This window comes from Staurois parvus, unplaced genomic scaffold (genome assembly GCF_062004578.1).
Source record: "Staurois parvus isolate SC_StPar_1 unplaced genomic scaffold, SC_StPar_1.0 ptg001119l, whole genome shotgun sequence".
NCBI classification, from domain to species: Eukaryota; Metazoa; Chordata; class Amphibia; order Anura; family Ranidae; genus Staurois; species Staurois parvus.
The window spans coordinates 706,680-725,593 of record NW_028318915.1 but is presented as its reverse complement, the minus strand read 5'-3'; the positions used below and the strand labels follow the sequence as shown (position 1 = coordinate 725,593).

The following is an 18,914-nucleotide window of genomic DNA, read 5'->3' as shown; positions in this document are numbered from 1 at the left end:
TGATGGATGAACAGCAGCAGCTGCCAAAAGCCACTGTTGGCAAACAATTCTGAAGTTAAGAACTTCTCCCCTCACCCCCTCTCTCCTCTTCCTCTCCAGGGTCCTGCTGCGTGTCCGCATGCTCTACTATCTCAGGCAAGAAGTGATAGGGGACCAAGCTGACAAAATCTTGGAGGGTGCTGACTCAAGGTTAGTGGATGTGCTGCTTGTCCTTGTCATAGAAAGCAAGGTCTTTACCTGCTGTTACTAATTATGCTCTACAGCTTCACATTCTTAGTCCCTTTTTTCCCTTCCTCTTTCTGTTTTTAACTCCTTCCTGCTTATGGTGCCACTCTTTGTAATGTGTTTTTTTTTTTTTTTTTTCCAAAAGGAGTTAGTTTATTTTTATCCGGTTATTTTGGGCAAATTTTTTTCTTTTTTTTTCTTTTATGAAAAAATGTTCTGGTAAAGAATGAAATGCATATCTGTGCACACACTGGATCTATTTAGATGGAAACTTTTTTATGCAAAAATTCATAAAATTTCAATTACTGTTCCACAACATTTTCTATCTAACATCTATAAACGCAACATTTTCACCTATAGTCAATATGTGACTTGGGAGTTTAATGTGTAGCACCTAAACATTATTAGGTGAAAGGTCAGATTAGATGTGTATGTTTGCTTTTTTTGGCAGCATTGATACACTGGTTAGCACCTTCACCTACATGTTGGCCTGGTTGAGATGTAAACAATCAGTATTTGCCCCCAAACTTTCTAATTGGAACTAGAAAATGAGTACTAGGAAAAGGAAGAGGGAAGGTTGTACAACTTTTTCACTTTTGTACAGCCTTCCAGTGACAGGCTAAAAGAGGAGCAAGAGGTTAGTTGGCAAAAGCCATTGACTGCTTGTTTTATTCACTTTTTTAACACTACTTTAGTCGTGTGCGCATGAGCTGAGAAGCTTGGGTCTGTGAATCTTGTAATTGTTAAATATTGGCGTGGTTTTGTGTATATGCTGACTGACCCCAAGTTTACAACAGTAGGCTCAGAAGTATAGATTCCCGCCTTGTACCAGGGAGGCTTACACACTCAAAGCATTATGGGTCTGTGAAGGCCATTTTAATGCTTTGTTGTTCAATGAATTAACTTAGTGATAGGCTCTCTTAAAATCAGGTTGGGGATAATATTAAAATTGAGCTGCAATTTTAAAAACAAATGGTAAAATCAAGATACCTTAGATGAAATGTGTGGCATTAGCGACCAGAAGTATAGCTAATCAGTTACGTTGGAATCCTACATTCCAGTTGTGTTTAATAAACATGATAAAATGTATTCCAACTTCTATTTTGCTGTTATTATCGACAACGCTGATGAAATCTTATTTTTACAAACTAATAATTTTAATAATTTTGCAATACAATTTGCATCTGCAAACTGAGACAATCTTTGTTTATAGAGCCAAAGACTACTTGCAACTACAAGGCCAGGATAAAAACATTTTAGGACATGGAAGTTTTAATGTATGAAGTGTTTCTGTAGTTTTCAGTAATACACAAATATTTAATGAATGGCACATAAAAACTAATTCTGCTACATAAATTACACACTTAATTGCCATTTTTCATTACTCTGGGACTTTTCATTCTGAACTCATGACCTATAGTCCCCCATTTTTTACAGTGCCAGTTTTATTTGAGTGTTTAATATTTGGTTAAGCTCTTTTTTTAATCCAATACAAAGGTGGTACTTTTAATACAAAATAAGCCAAACTGTTTATAGCAGTTGCATATGAGGAAATCTTAGTGTTTAGACTGATTTTTCTCTTATTTGTTTTTTCTTTTTATAGTGAGATAGATATTTGGATACCAGAGCCCTTCCATGCAGAAGTTCCTACAGATTGGTGGGATAATGAAGCTGATAAATCCCTTTTAATTGGTGTCTTTAAACATGGTAAGCTGTCAGTCCCCTTCATCAAAATGCAGGGCGTCATAGATGCTTAGCGCTGGAATTCTGAATGATGAGCAGAGGTGTCTGATATTCCTAACTTGCTTTTACAGGGTTACTTAGCCTCTTATTCAAGTGCTAATAAATGTAAATGGCAGTTTTAATTTTGTTAGTGTTTAATAACATTTACAGGTAAATCAGTTGAAATTGCAGGTGCATTGAGAACAGTATAAAGTGGAAGTAAAGCTAGTGTTGTGGGGAGCATTCTATTTCTGCGCACAACTGACTTCCTGCAATTTACACTGACTGCCTGGCTCCCTACAAGTACTGAATACTCCACAGAGAAATTTGTGAACATTATTAGTTTCTCTCATATCAAATCACTGTTCCGTATTAGATTTACTGCACTCCAAGTAAAAAATGCGTTCCTAATAGAATATTTCCTGTGTTCATATAAAATATTTAAGGGGATAAAAGGAAGTGATAGACTTTTGCGCAGGAAGGTACACTACATTTTAGCTCCCCTTAAAGCTTATTCCAGCTCCATGCTCTTCCAGTGATAGTTAAGATGTCTAATCCGCCGCATGTTTTTTGTAAAATATCTAGGAGAGAAAATATTTAACACCGATCTATAAATAAAGCCAAACCATATTTGTAGTAATAATGGCCACGCCGTGTTATAGATCTCCATAAACTTAGCTTCCAGCTCTGCTTCCCTTGCTAACTCTCTGCCAGCCAGTGTCAAAGTGGATGGTGGGCTTAACCTCTGCTATTAATCTGTACAAGTGCCTCCTGGGCTTTGTTCCAAGCAATATTTCACAAATGTCAGCGCCGAGAACTCCCAGCTCCCTTGAGTGGGATGCAGCCTTGTTAACTTTGAAAGGCTCGGGGATGCAGAGCTGGCATGATATATACAGTGAGCGATTCCTGATTATAATCCCAATTCTCTGGAGGTCGCAGGCATATTCTCAGCAGCATGGCCTGACTAAAGGGGAGAATGATGGCTTATAAAACCTTTCATGATTACAGTTTGGCTCCAGGCTCTACAGCAGTTAGGAGAAGTGTGTTGTACTACAAATCCTAATTGAATTGTGCTGTTCTGCCTATGTACAAGAGCCTCCTGCCTTTCTTCTAAATGGGAGCCTCAGCTGAGTCCTGGATGATCTAAAAATCTTTCTCCTGCAGTGCACTGTTGGGATCTGCCATTTTCTATCTAGTCAGTTCAGCCAGATAAAAAAGCAAAACAAGTGTGTTAAAACCATAGAGAGAGCAGTGTCATCCTTCTGACATACATCACATGAAACCTAATAAGACAGGTTCGATGGCCTTCAATGTAACCCATGTATACTGGGTGGAAAGGGGTGAGCAGCGGGAAGGAAATTTAGGCTATTCCTGGGCTCAGCAGATGCATATTGGTTGCAAGGGAGAGGGTGGGACCTCACCATACACAACTTTTCAAGAATTCAGTTAAGAAATGCTGGCTTTAAAACAAATGTTAACGTGTCCAAGGCTTCTGGTAAGTATGGTTTGCTGTGATGAATGTTAAAAAAAAAATAAAAAATTTTTTGACTTGTTTCAATTTAATTTTACTCTGGTGTGGCAATTTTATTTATACTAACTTGTATGAGTATTAGCCTAAATAAATAAACACAACAGACTTGGCATGTCTGTAATATAATGCATTTGCTGTTCTTGTAGCTCAGGGGTCTCCAAACTTTCTAAGCAAAGGGCCAGTTTACTTTCCTTCATCTTTTTAGGGGGCTGGACTGTGGCCAGCGGGAATAGAATTGCTTTCTTGCATCAGAAGTAAACAGTGTCCCATCTTTGGTATTGGGGTGGGGGGATAGTGCCCCATTGTTGGTGTCAGTGGCAGGAATTATGCCCCTTGTTGGGTTTTAGTGGGTGGAATAGTGTCTCCTATCTGCGGGATGAATAGTGCTCCAAGTGCCGGATAAAGACAATCAAAGGGCCGCATTAGGCCCCTGGTCACAGTTTGGAGACCACTGTTGTAACTGAATACAGCTGAAAATCAGATTGTATTGTATGTAATAAATTAATTAAATTAATACCACAGCTTGTTACACTAAAATGTGTTAAATCTGATGATATAAAGACTGGGACAAATTTGTTGAAAAAAATATTAAAGCAATGTCTAATGTATACCTTAACCACTTGCCCTCCTGAGGATTTACCCCCCCCCCCCCCTTCCTGACTAAGCCTTTTTTTGCTATTCAGTGCTGCACTATTTCAGCTGGTAATTGAGTGGTCACGCAATGCTGTACCCAAATGAAATTTACGGCCTCTTTTTCACAAAAATAGAGCTTTATTTCGGTGGTATTTGGTCACCTGTGTGCTTTTTATTTTTTTTTTGCGCTATAAACAAAAAAAAGACCAAAAATATTGAAAAAAATGGTTTTTGTTTTACTTTTGGCTATAAAAAATATATAGTAAACTCAAAGTCATAAATTTAGGACAAAATGAATTCTGCTATGTTTTTGGTAAAAAAAAAATCCCAATAAGTGTATATTGATTGCTTTGTGTGACAGTTATATCATCTACAAACGAATGTATAGATACTGCAGTTTACGCCATTTTTTGCTATACAGCTCTGCACTAATCTAACTGGCAATTGCGTGGTCATGCAGTGCTGTACATAAATTAAATTTATTTCCTTTTTTTTCACACAAATAGAGCTTTATTTTGGTGGTATTTGATCACCTGTGCGCTTTTTATTTTTCACGCTATAAACGAAAAAAAAAAGACCGAAAATTTTTGAAACAAAAACCCCGATATTTTCTCAGTTCTGTCATAAAAAGTATCCAGAAAACTCAAATTTCGTCATAAATTTAGGCCAAGATGTATTCTGCTTCATGTTTTTGGTAAAAAAAATCCCAATAAGTGTATATCGATTGCTTTGTGTGAAAGTTATGGGATTTACACAGCTTTTACTATCACATTTCTTTAGGTGCTAAAATACCAGGAAAAAACAAACACCCTCAAATTACCTTTTCGGAAAGTAGACACCCTAAGCTATCTGCTGAGAGGCATATTGAGTCAATGGAAGATTTATTTTTTTCTCCCACAAGTTTTTGGAAAATGACAAAAACATTTTTTTTTTTTTTTTTTTTTTTACACAAAGTTTTCATTTAAATGATATATTGCTCACACAAGCCATGGGTATATGTGGAATTACACCCCAAAATGCATTCTGCTACCTCTACCGAGTATGGGGATACCACATGTGTGAGACGTTTTGGGAGCCTAGCCACATACAGGAGCCTGAAAAAAAAATGTCATTTTCCAAAAACTTGTGGTAAATAAATTCTTCTATTGACTCAACATGTCTTTCAGCAAATAGTTTGGGCTGTCTGCTTTCCAAAAAGGGGTTGTTTTGGGGGGTGGGGGCATTTTATGCCCAGCATTAGACGTTTATGTCACACATCACTCATTCTTCTAACCACCTGGAGACCAAGCCTTTTCTGACACTTTTTTGTTCACATGAAAAAAATCTGTATTTTTTGCTAGGAAATTACTTTTAACTGCCAAACATTATATATATTTTTTTAAAGTAGACACCCTAGTGAATAAAATGGTGGGTACTGCAATTTTTTATGTCACATAGTTCTTTCGCAGCTATTTTTTTCAAACGCAAATGTTTTTGAAAAAAATACACTTTTTTTTTTCTTTTAATGCTCAAAAAACCATAAATTGGCTGATTATTTGGTAAAATATAAAACCTGATGGTATGCCGAGTAAATAGATACCAAACATGACATGCTTTAAAACTGCGCATGCCTGGTGGAATGGCGACAGTCTGCATACATTTTTAATATCCATAGGTAATGCTTTAAAAGCCTTTACAAGGTACCATTTTATATTTACAGAGGAGGTCTAGTGCTAGAATTACTGCACTTCATCTGATGTTTGCGGCAATACCTCGCATTCATGGTGCAACCACTGTTTACATACTGGCACAGGGTCAACGCTCACGCACGCAGATGCGTGTTTGGGGGGGGGGGGGGCGGCGAGGATGTGTTTTTGTTTGTTTTTTTGGGGTTTTTTTTTTTTTTTTTTACACTGTCCCTTTTTGTTTTTTTTGGTTTTTTTTCAATCACCTTTAATGCTATCACGGGAAATGTAAATATCCCCTATAACCTCAATGGGCATTGTCTTATATTCTTTTTGGGAAATCTGGGGTCTATCAGACTCTAGATATCTCCTCTGCCCTTACATTATCTAATCTCACCAAGATCGTGCTGAAATGCTCGTAGCTTCCGATTTCTTAGACTATAGAGATTATTGGCACCATTCCAGTCTACAATAAGCTCTATAGTCAGCTGGCAGAAACACAAGCTGCATTCTCAGGTTCCCTTGATGGCATGGGACTTCCTGAGAAGGCCGAGGAAGGCAGCGGGGGAAGCATCTTCTCCCGCTGCTTGTAAAAGCAATCCTGCAGCTAATTAGCCAGTAGGATTGCTTTTACATGAAAGCCGATTGCCGGCTGAAAACAACTATACCAGGATGATGCCTGCAGCTTTAGGCATCATCCTGGTATAACCACTCAAAGCCTTGTGATGTACCAGTACGTCACAGGTCTTTGTTGGGTGTATATGCTATGTTCTTAGGTGTATATATGTTCTAATCAAGTCGGTGCTAATGCTGAATGACAGCCTCATTTCTCAAGTAGGCTTTTTCCCCTTTCTAAGATGGGTATTTACAAGCTGTTGGGGGAAGCCCTGCGATTAGGTCGCACGGTGCCACATACGCCAATTCCAAGATTGTACAAATGTCTAAATATTGGCACGCTTGAATAAAACTTGTCCACGTATAAGTGGTACCCCATATGGAAAAAGGATGACGCCAAGTCCCAAACTATCTTGCCACTGATCCTTATGTAGTCTAGGCATCCGGGGGGCTCCACATGATTATCTTTTCCCTCGTAAATCCAACACTTGTATGTATAGCCTGTTGCCCTCTCACAGGTCTTCTACATCTTGATCCATATCTGGCATGCTTGCTGGGGAGAAATTGTTTGAATGCAAGGCGGCCAGAAAAATTGAGGGACTCATCAACACAAATGTTTTGCTGGGGAGTATAGACATCTGCAAATTTTTGGGTAAGGTGATTTTGTGGAGCCGGTCAAATTCAGTGTCATCCCTAGGATGACAGTTTGTGTTGTCATTGAAATGCATAAAACACATTATACTCTCATATCTATACCTGGCCATGGTAGCAGAGAACACGGGCATATGATAAATCAGGTCCGTGGACCAATACAAATGCAATTCATTTTTTTTTAGTAATGCCCATGTTGAGGGTTAGGCCCCAAAAAACTTTAAATTCAGAAACCGTAATGGGTTTCCATGAGAATTGGTCTGGCAAGATTTGAGTTTGGGTTGACGGCGATAAATTGTTGTGCATATAAATTGCTTAAATCCACAATCTATGCATACAGATCTTCTGTGAAAAACAGCTAAAAAAAAATCGAGGGGAGTATTTTAAATGTGCCGTTTCCACCTGATTAACGGGTTGGGCAGTGAATGGGGGAAGTACGGGTGCTGCAGAATTTGTGGGCTACCAATCGGGATTTGCAAGCAAAGAAGGATACTAGGGGCTCTACGGGCCTGTGTGCGATTCTTGGTGGCTGCGGGACACTACTGGTGCTCACCACCTTGTACTGCACTTATGGGACTCTGTATGTCACCAAGTGATACTGCAGTGCTGGTATGTGAAAGACCAGGATGTACTAGGCCGCTGGTGCCCACCAGTTCACCAAAAGGTAGAGTGACACTAGTACTGGCACACTGCATATGAGAGTCATCATGCGATTGTAACATCTCAGCAACCTGGGAATGGGGTCGGGTACGCCTGATCTTAGCAGGGACCTCTTCTCCATCGTCTGAGCTATCTGTCAGGGTGCCGCTGCTGTCTACAGTTTTGTATTCTGAAGCTGATTGTGTCTGTCAGTGAGTCATCTCCTTCGCCCTCACCTGACATGCTCAGAATCCTGTAGGCCTCTTCACTAGAGTACCTTTCCAATGACATTTTGGCCACTAAATTTACAGGTACCTAGTGCGAGTCTCAGGGGAAAAAGAGCACCTGGCTGTCGGCCTGCTTGAACCGCTACAAAAAAATTTACCAGCAAGTGATAACAGATCAGGCCTGATTCTGCAAACACTGCTGTTTGTGTGCAATGTATCAAGTGACCGTAACCTACTGACACTTGGTAGGGGGAAGGGGGGGAAGCGTAGGGATTAAACACAGGTGTTGGCAGGTGTCGGGGCTGATCACGCTAATGCTGCGTTTTTGGGGACACTCTACTAATGTGATCAAAGATATTGATCAGTTCAGACACTATACTAGCAATGGAGGTTTATTGTGTATGTGAGTTTGTTCCTGGCAATCAAAGGGTTAAATGTGATTACTGGTGTACTGACGGGCAATCTGATGCTATGTTGGAAGGACGCTAACTGGCGCGAATGCTATCTGAAGTCGCTGGTGACACTAATACAGTGATCAGCAAAAAAATCTGTACCCTGTACTAATGACACTGGTGACTGGGCAGTGAAGGTGAAAACTGGGGGGGTGCGATCATGGCGTAAATGTGTCCAAAAGTCTTCTAACCATGTACGTGTGCTATTTTACTCGCTGTGTCATACATGTAACTGTAAACACCGGTACAGGAAGATCCCTGATGGGACAGGGATCGATCTTCCGACTTAAGCCGACCATCACTGGCCTAAATCGGATGATTGATCCCGACACCCGTGGTTACCCCCGCCCCCCCTTCCCCCGCGAAACCCGCGGGAGCGCGAATCACGTATATACGTGATATTAAGCACCCATGCCGCCCTGTAGCAGTATTTGTACTATAGGGTGGCGCGGAAGCGGTTAAACATGTCCAGTAAGAAAAATTTTAATCAAATTTTGTCAAATTTAGGCCAAAATGTATTCTGCGACATCTTTTTGTTAAAAAAAAAAAAAAAATCCCGATACGTGTAAATGAATTAGTTTACGTGGAAGTTATAGCGTTTACAAATGGCGATATAGATACTGGATTTTTTTTTTTCTTTTTACGAATAGTGGCGACGATCAGCGACTTAGCAGGACTGCGGTGGGCATTCTGACACTGGGGGGGAACTGACTTGGTGTTACTGACATCCCCAGTGGCACCAATACAGTGATCAATGCTAAAAAAATAAAAAGCACTGACACTGTACTAATGGCACTGGGCAGGAAGGGGTTAACATGAGGGGCGATCAAAGGGTTAACTGTGCTGGGAGTGTTTTACTAGGGGGCGGGAGGGGTGTGCTTCACTGTAAGTACACTACTCTGGATGGCTGTGCACAGCCATCCAGAGCAGTGTGCCCAATCCAACAGGGAGAAGGACTGGGACCCGATGATTGACAGCCGTGGCCGCAAATGGCGTTGCGGGCAAGGTGCACACGCGGCTTACGCGTGCCCCGTACCCAGTGATGCAAAATCACATATATATACGTGATTTTGCGCACCCGTGCCGCCCTGTAGCAGTACTTCTGCTATAGGGCAGCATGGAAGCGGTTAATGGCTTATGCAAAAGGGTAAGTCAAAAAAGTGTGAAAAGAGATAAATTATTGCTTATTCTACAAAGATTGCACACAAACTGATCATAGTAAAAGTTAAAACTAATAGTTTTATAGTTTTCTATAATTCGAATAATGTTTTTAATGTTGTCAGTCGGCCTATTTAAATTGGTTCTAAAAGCAGAAGTAATTTCTTTCTACCTTAATGCATTCTTTGCAACCAGTTAGCCCCCCCACCCTTATACTTACCTGTGCCCAAGTGATGTGCACGAGTGCAGCAGCGAGAGCCATTAAGAGAAAGAGAGGGGGGTGGGGCCGAGCCGCCTCTGTATCCCAATGGACACACAGCGACCTCGGGAGTGAGCACGGCACGGGTGCCCCCATAGGAAGTGGTTTACTATGGGGCAGTCGACAAGGGGGAGAGGCAAGAGTGCTGGCAGGGGACCCCTGTAGACCATTATCGGGGCTGCTCTGTGCTAAACTACTGCACAGAGCAGGTAAGTACAGGTGAAACTCAAAAAATTAGAATATCGTGCAAAAGTTCATTTATTTCAGTAATGCAGCTTAAAAGGTGAAACTAATATATGACTCATTACATGCAAAGCAAGATAGTTCAAGGCGTGATTTGTCATAATTGTGATGATTATGACTTACAGCTCATGAAAACCCCAAATCCACAATCTCAGAAAATTAGAATATTGTGAAAACGTGCAATATTCTAGGCTCAAAGTGTCCCACTCTAATCAGCTAATTAAGCCATAACACCTGCAAAGGGTTCTTGAGCCTTTAAATGGTCTCTCAGTCTGGTTCAGTAGGAATCACAATCATGGGAAACACTGCTGACCCGACAGTTGTGCAGAAAACCATCATTGACACCCTCCATAAGGAGGGAAAGCCTCAAAAGGTAATTGCAAAAGAAGTTGGATGTTCCCAAAGTGCTGTATCAAAGCACATTAATAGAAAGTTATGTGGAAGGGAAAAGTGTGGAAGAAAAAGGTGCACAAGCAGCAGGGATGACTGCAGCCTGGAGAGGATTGTCAGGAAAAGGCCATTCAAAAGTGTTGGGGACTTTCACAAGGAGTGGACTGAGGCTGGAGTCAGTGCATCAAGAGCCACCACACACAGACGGATCCTGGACATGGGCTTCAAATGTCGTATTCCTCTTGTCAAGCCACTCCTGAGCAACAATGTCAGAAGCGTCTTACCTGGGCTAAAGAAAAACAGACCTGGTCTGTTGCTCAAAGTCCTCTTTTCTGATGACAGCAACTTTTGCATCTCATTTGGAAACCAAGAACCCAGAAGAAGAATGGAGAGGCACACACTGCAAAATGCTTGAAGTCCAGTGTGAAGTTTCCACAGTCTGTGTTGATTTGGGGAGCCATGACATCTGCTGGTGTTGGTCCACTGTGTTTCATTAAGTCCAGGGTCAACACAGCCGTCTACCAGGAGATTTTGAAGCACTTCATGCTTCCTTCCGCAGACCAGCTTTATGGGGATGCCGACTTCATTTTCCAGCACCTGCCCACACTGCCAAAAGCACCAAAACCTGGTTCAAGGACTGTGGGATTACTGTGCTTGATTGGCCAGCAACCCTCGCCCCCAACCCCTCCCCCCCCCCCCCCCCCCCAGAACACACTCTCCTGCGCGCCCCCGGTGATCTCTGTGATCACTGTGTCCTACGGCAGCCTTTTACCACATGATCAGCCATGTCCAGTGACACGCTGATCACTGGGAAATGCAATTGCTGGTTCTCGGCTGCACTTTCCTTACGCTGTCAAGAGTTCTCGGCAGTTGTCAGAGCAGGGATCGGCACCGATCATCAGGGAACTGATGATCGGTGCCAAGCAGTGCCACCCGCCTGTGCCCACCAGTGCCACCCATCAGTGCAGCCAGCAGTGCCGCTAGTCAGTGCCCAGCAGTGCCGCCTATCAGTGCAGCCTCATCAACGCACAGCAGTGAAGGAGAAAAATTACCTGTTTGCAAAATTTTATAATAGAAACAAAGAAACTTTTTTTTTTTTTTTTTTTTGGTGGTGACATTACTACTAGGGTGACAATATGTAAAAAAATAAATAAATTAAAAAAAAAAAAAAAAAATCTAAACATTTTTTTAAAAAATTATAATTTTTGGTTATAAACTAATTTGACTTATTTTTATTTTTATTAAAAAGATAACGGAATAAATTTTGGCCAAGATTTATGATGAAATAATATTTATTTGCAAAATTTTATAAGAAAAACACTTTTTTTCAAAATTTTTGGACTTTTTCATTTACATAGCAAAAAAAATAAAAATCCCAGCGGTGAATAAATACCACCAAAATAAAGTTTTATCGGTCTCAAAAAAATGGTAAAAAAATTCATATGGGTATAGTGTTGCATGACCGCAAATTGGCCCTGGTCAGGAAGGGGGTAAAAGTGTCCGGACTGGAAGTGGTTAAACCTGAGACAGTTGAAACAGTTTGCACAAGAAGAGTAGGCCAAACTGCCTGTTGGAGGTTTCATTGAAAACTACATAAATCGTTTGCCTATAAGTGTTGTGAAACAAATTTTTGTCCTTGCTCAAGTCTGATGTATATTAAATATGCAGAGTAACAATGAGGGATGTCCGTTAATTTTGACAGTTTCAAGGTATTTCAGAAATAAAAAATTGGCCCACGGCTGTATATGGTATTCTTAATTGTTTTTCCTCTGTTTGATATGAAGCTAGTTCTGTGGTATCTACATGATAGATGAGCTTATTTAGTAAGGGAGTGTAAAATGAAGTGATTGTGCAAAGGGCAGTAACTCACCAGCCAATTGTTACTATTGATCTTGATTTGGTAAACTGAAATCTGGTTGTTATGGGTTACTGCACTTTTACATTGTGCACAGACTTATTAAATAATGTTGATGGTCTTCCTGACAAATGACGCTTCTCATTCTAATGTATGCTGATATGACTGCTATCTGAGTTGCATCTATTTTACTCTGCTTCACATGTAAGGAACAGACTGTCACAGGCCTCAATGTTTTTCTGCAGGTTATGAGAAGTATAATTCCATCCGGGCTGATTCAGCTCTGTGTTTCCTGGAGAGAGTCGGAATGCCTGATGCAAAAGCAATTGCTGCAGAGCAGAGAGGGACAGATATGCTGGCAGATGGTGGTGATGGGTATGTTACAGTTTAAGCAGTATTATTCACTCAAAGTGAGACTTCATTTGGCTAAACTTATTTCACTTGTGCTTTTCCAGGGGAGACTTTGATCGAGAGGATGAAGATCCAGAATACAAACCGGCACGGCTTCCATTTAAAGATGATATGGATGTAAGCAGACCCTTGCTTCATAATACATACAGTGTTTAGATCAAACATGTATATTAAAATATTTTGACAAGATGGAAAGGGAACAAGAACCCTGACTGAGGAGCTTTAAAATGAAATTGAGTAATGTTTTAGTTGCAAAAAAGTGATTGCTTAAAACGTGTCTATCTCCTGCAGGAATTTGCAAACTCACCTCTAGAAGACAAAGAGGAATGCATGGAAATGGACGTGCAAGGTGAGAAATGTCTAATGACACTTGCTGAACAGTAATTGTTCCAGGCTGATGTGTTGAGTACCTATACTGGGGCGGACAAATCGGGGAAATAGATTCCTTCCTGATTCTTATGTTCAGTCCTTTCTGAGCCTGAAACCCTACAGGCAGGGGCGTATTTACCACAAGGCAAACAAGGCAGCTGCCAAGGGCGGCATTTTTCAAGGGCAGCACCGACCTCCCCCCCCCTTCCCGGAAGACGGGACATATGTGGTACGGGGATCAGGTGGGATCTTAGAAAGGCTGCTGACTGCTGGTGTATGCAGAGCCCAACTCTTGTTCCCAGGGATGTCTGGAGCTGTGAAGGTGAGGAGGGGGGGTGTATGTTAGTGGAAGGCTCCCTCGGGGGGGGGGGGGGCAGGGGTGTTATTGGTCAATGCCAGGCTGTCCATGGGGGGGAGGGGTGTTGGTCGGTGTCAGGCTGTCTGTTGAGGGGGTGGGCTCCGATTTTTTTTATTTTTTGCCTAGGGCAGCACAAAACCAAAATTCACCACTGCCTACAGGCCACTAGAAAACTGGTAGATGATAGCAATTGTTTTTATTCATTTTTTTATGAAAGGTTTTAACCCTAAATAAAGGCAGCAAGAAGTTTATAGATGTGTTTACAGTTTGTACGCAGTTCATATAGACAGTTCTTTTTGGTCATGAATATTGCAATTTATTTTATTTATGAAGTACGTATAGAGTGTCAACAATTTACTCAGGTCTTTGCAAATATATATTGTACATTCACATCAGTCCCTAACCCTCAAGGAGCATACAATCTAAGGTCCCTAACTCACATTCATACATACACACATTAGGGCCAATTTAGACAGGAGCCAATTTGGAGTGTGGGAGGAAACCGGAGTAGCCGAAGGAAACCTACGCAGGCACAGGCAAGAACAACATGCAAACTCTAGACAAGTAGTTCTATGGTTCTGATTCAACGACTTGGCCACTATGCTGACTTCTGAAGCATTCTCTTGTAGATTTGGTTTTGTGTATAAGTATTTGCATTGTCCATTAGCAATCAATTGGCATTAAATGCATTACTCTTCTAGTTGCCTGCTAAATCTTGGTTTTAACTTTAAGCCCAAGACTTCCCTCTAGATTTTAACCATTTGCCATTCATCTAGACATAGCCATGTTCTCTATATTCCTATATTGATGGAAATGTCTTTTGAGATGGAATTAATTCAAAACAGGCAAATGTTTGGTGTTTTATTTTTTCTCATTTGAATTCTACCTAGGGTTGTCTAGAACACCTTGTTTCTCTAAAGTAGCATGTTACTTGTTTATAGGAGCTTAAAAATGTTTACATGACTGTACGAAAATAATTCACAATAAATGTATTCTAATTTAAGCTGCAGAGAAGATGGGTGAAGGCAGCACAGAGATGGGCAAACTGTATTGGCCTCATACTTCAGCCCTTACTACCCGTCTGCGTCGTCTAATAACTGCCTACCAACGCAGTTATAAGCGCCAGCAAATGAGGCAAGAGGCCCAGATGAAAACAGACCGAAGAAGAAGGCGTCCGCGGGAAGAAGTAAGGGCCTTGGAAGCAGAGAGGGAAGCGATTATAACAGAGAGACGGCAAAAGTAAGTCCTACATCATTTTTTTTTTTTTCCCCTTTGTCCCTCCCACAAGTCTCTCTGTGTTGTATGTTAACCCGTTCTATAAACTTTTATAGATGGACAAGAAGGGAAGAGGCTGACTTCTATCGTGTAGTGTCCACTTTTGGAGTCGTTTTTGACCCTGTGAAACAAAATTTTGAGTGGAACCAGTTTAGAGCTTTTGCCCGTCTGGATAAAAAATCTGATGAGAGTCTGGAGAAGTATTTCAACTGCTTTGTGGCTATGTGCCGAAGAGTTTGCAGAATGTCCAGCAAGCCTGAAGATGGTGAGTGAGCAAAGTGACAAATCTGCAACTATCCATTTGAATTTTTTTTCCCTTATTTTCTCAAGTATTTGTTTTTACTTGACAGATCTTTGTGATCTTGCTACAGTAATTGAGCCCATAACAGAGGAACGTGCTTCTAGAACTCTTTATCGCATTGAACTTTTGCGAAAAATTCGGGAACAAGTTCTTCATAACCCCCAACTGAATGAGAGACTTAAACTCTGCCAGCCAAGCCTTGACCTTCCAGAATGGTGGGAATGTGGAAAACACGACAGAGACTTGTTGGTTGGTGCAGCAAAACATGGCGTTAGTAGGACAGATTATCATATTCTTAATGATCCTGACTTGTCTTTTTTGGAAGCTCATAGGAATTTTGCTCAAAACCGAGGTAGCACACATCCAAATATGCCCATCCTTCTACCACCTGGGTCTAGTTATAGTGACACCCCCCCTATAATGCCCTCTTCTCCTGTGCGGGATGAGAAAACTGGAGAACAGGAGGAAGTGAAATCTGAGAAAGTTGAAGAGGTGGACATTAAGGAAGAAGCAGAGATTAAAAAAGAACCTGTAGAGCCTGAGGAGAAACCTGTAAAACAGGAGATTGAATCTGAAACTGTTCCTGTTAAGGAGGAAATTAAAAACTCAGAGGTTACTCCGGATGCTGATCCAAAATCCATTTCTGAGAAGGGATCGGAAGAAGATGAAGAAAAGTTAGATGAGGATGATGATAAATCTGAAGAGTCTTCCCAGGCAGAAGGTAATTTTTATAATCTATAGCACAGTAGTATCCATCTTTCTTTCCAGGTATATAAATAACTGGTCTGGAATACAAGGACTTGGCTCAGCGTACAGTCATAGCTGAAGTTTACCAGTAGAGGACAAGCCTCTATACTCAACATTTAGGCATTGTATACATCTGTCCAGTCCTTTGCGGTGTATTGCACTAAAGTGGAACTTTAGTCAGAAAATTAAATCCTGCCAGATCAGTTCAGACTGGCCCCTTTTGCAGGTAAAGCTATGTAAAACATTAAAGATAAGTGCCTATACTGTTTAAAATCCAGTAATGCATGGTTTCGCTCTGCACATGCTCAGTTGCTCTGTCTTTTTAGGCACTGTGCTTGAATTTGTAAAGGCCGATCTGCTGACAGTCTAAAGATTTAATGCTGCTCAGGACTCTGGGATTCAGCAAAATTACATCCTCCGGGAAGCAGAAACAGGAACAATGCTGCAGGCAATTTACAGCACATGCTAATTTTGGTAGCATAATTATTAATGTGGAATGCATGTTTCTTGCTAAAAAAACATTATTTTTTATTATGTTTTTATGGGTAAAGTTCCACTTTAAGCCATTTCTCCAAGAGGAAAACCAGGGCTGTATCTCTCCATTAGAGACCCATACAGCAAAAAACCTGTCACAGGTTCTTGCCCTTCTCAGTGTTCTACAAAGTGGGGCCATGCTGGCTTCAATTATACCTTAAGACAGCTGAAGCCAATGTTATAGGTCAGATTCACATATTTGTTACAAATTCCATTTTAAATGAATCCTTTTGTGTGTTTTTACTAACAAATGTTATTGGAGACCACACACTCAATGACTTTATGGTTATATTTACTGTATCTGGACATCACTGCTTGAAACTGATATCTATGGTCACTTATTGATATTTTCCTGAATAAATACATTTTAGACCCTGCTTATGAATGTTAGGCAGTCAATACAGTGTTTGTATTGACACCTGTGTTCCCCATAGACATCAATTATATCTGGAGTGAAGTATGAGCCTTCTGTAGCCCTGGATGCTGTTAACAGCACTGAATTTATTAACACACATGAGCCCTAATGTCTAAAAAAAAAAAAAAAAACTTTTATATTAACATGTTTGTAAAGGCAAGATATTTTTTTTTTTACTTTAATCACTTCAAGTCCGGACACTTTCACCCACTTCCAGTCCAGGCCAATTTTCAGCTTTCAGCGCTATCACACTTTGAATGACAATTGCGCAGTCATGCAACACTGTACCCATATGACATTTTTGATACAGATTAAACTTTTATTTTTGTGGTATTTATTCACCACTGGGATTTTTATTTTTTTTTGCTAAATAAATGAAAGACCAAAACATTTTTTGAAAAAGTGTTTTTGTTATACAATTTTGCAAATAAATAATCTTTCTTCACAAATCTTGGCCAAAATGTATTCAGATATCTTTTTGGTAAAAACAATAACCCAAATTAGTTTATACATAAAAAAAAAAATTATTTTTGTTTACATTTTTTTTATTTTTTTTATATTTATGTATTTGTTTTTTACATACTGTCACTCTAGCAGTACAGTGTCACCATAGCGACACTGTACTACTTGAGGGGGGGTGACAAATTTTTTTTTTTCCCTGCGCTGATTGCTTTTACACCCATAAAAGCTGTAAAAGCAATCATTTCTATTTCTCTCTGGCTGCATTCCTGCAGCCATTGAGAAATACTGTGAGAGCATTTTGGCATTTAAGGAATGACTTAGATTTTATTATTTGAGAATGAGTAATTAAATGCAAGTCTCTACTTCCACTTTAAATAATTTCATCAGAATTCAGTTTCAGGAACAAAAACAGGAATTAAACTATATTACCTAATGTTTGTGGACACATGACCATCATGCCTATATGAGCTTGTTGGACATCCCTACCCAAAATCATGGGCAGCATAATGGAGTTGTCCTCCCTTCAATGCTATAACATATTCTATACTGCTGAAAAGGCTTTACACAAGATTTTTGAGTGTGCCTGTGGGAATTTGTGCCCATTTAGCCAAAATAACATTTTCGAGGTCAGCTACAGATGTTGAACTAGATGACCTGGCTTGAAGTTAGCATTCCAATTCTTCCTAAAATTGTTCAGGTCAGGGCACTGTGCAATCCACTTGTGTACCTCTACATGAAAATTGTCAAACTTGTCTTTGGACTTTGTGCACAGAGGCACAGTCATGTTGCAACAGAAAAGAACCTTCCCCAAACTGTTGCCACAAGGTTGGAACCACGTAATTATCTAGAATGTCTTTTTATGCTGTAGCATAAACAGTATCATTCACTGGAAACATCTGAGTGTGATAGTTTTGGGACTGTGTCCACATACTTTTGCCCATGTAGTTTACATAATATAGCTTCTTTTAATTTAAAAACTTGAGTCCTAAAAATACTACTTTGTGCTGTTATCAGAAACCTAACTAGCCTTTGAAATCCTATTTGGCATACGTTCTTGACTCATATGGAGTTGCTCTCTATTTTCCTTCACACATATTAATGTATTGTTTTCACTGCAGCCGGGATAGCTTCTCAGGACAAAAACTTTGACGAGGAAAGCAATGCCTCGTTGAGTACTGCACGTGATGAAACACGAGATGGCTTTTTCCTGGAAGACTGTGAGCCGTCCGGGCTTCATATGCTGCGAGAGAGGACCTTCTCATTCTCCTTCTGGCCTAAGGTTGGTTATGGTTTTCCCTTTTGCTGATATACATTATATTCCATATTGGCAACTGTGATGGGCGCTATGTATGTTTTAGATTATAGTAAAGAAAAAAAAGATTCCTAATCACCATGACATGGCCATCTGGTTATAAAAACAAGACACTAATAGGCTTATTCCTGTGGAAAGGAGGCGGTTTGCAGCAGCTGTTGTGTTCTGGTTGTGGTCTTTGAGCAGTGTCTGCGTTTTTTTTTTTTTTCTCTTTTGTAGCTTTTTCTCAAACACAAACAATACAGTGACCATGTAGACTTGGCATTAATAGACATGCACAGTAAGGCTTAGTTATGTATATTATTAATGCACAGCTTGCCATCCAGATTTCCTGTTGAAGAGGAGCACATGAAGCACACCTTACTGCATTAAGACTTTTTATTTTAGTGGTGTTTTTTTTAAATGAAGTCCACTGCTTCATTGTAAGTGATGTGGAATGAATATTGACATTCTTTAGATGTGGGGG

At 40.3% G+C, this 18,914-nt stretch overlaps 1 protein-coding gene across 1 annotated transcript in view; it reads left to right on the top strand.

Annotated features, from left to right (window-relative positions):
- Nucleotides 1–18,914, top strand: part of LOC149440067 (ATP-dependent chromatin remodeler CHD7-like) — a 156,812-nt gene that overhangs the window by 129,047 nt on the left and 8,851 nt on the right. The window contains exons 24-32 of the mRNA XM_089658980.1: nt 100–189; nt 1,829–1,932; nt 12,510–12,639; nt 12,720–12,792; nt 12,967–13,024; nt 14,407–14,641; nt 14,734–14,942; nt 15,028–15,699; nt 18,255–18,415. Of these exons, the coding sequence (XP_089515106.1) occupies nt 100–189; nt 1,829–1,932; nt 12,510–12,639; nt 12,720–12,792; nt 12,967–13,024; nt 14,407–14,641; nt 14,734–14,942; nt 15,028–15,699; nt 18,255–18,415 (1,732 nt within the window). The remainder of the gene's footprint in view (nt 1–99; nt 190–1,828; nt 1,933–12,509; nt 12,640–12,719; nt 12,793–12,966; nt 13,025–14,406; nt 14,642–14,733; nt 14,943–15,027; nt 15,700–18,254; nt 18,416–18,914) is intronic.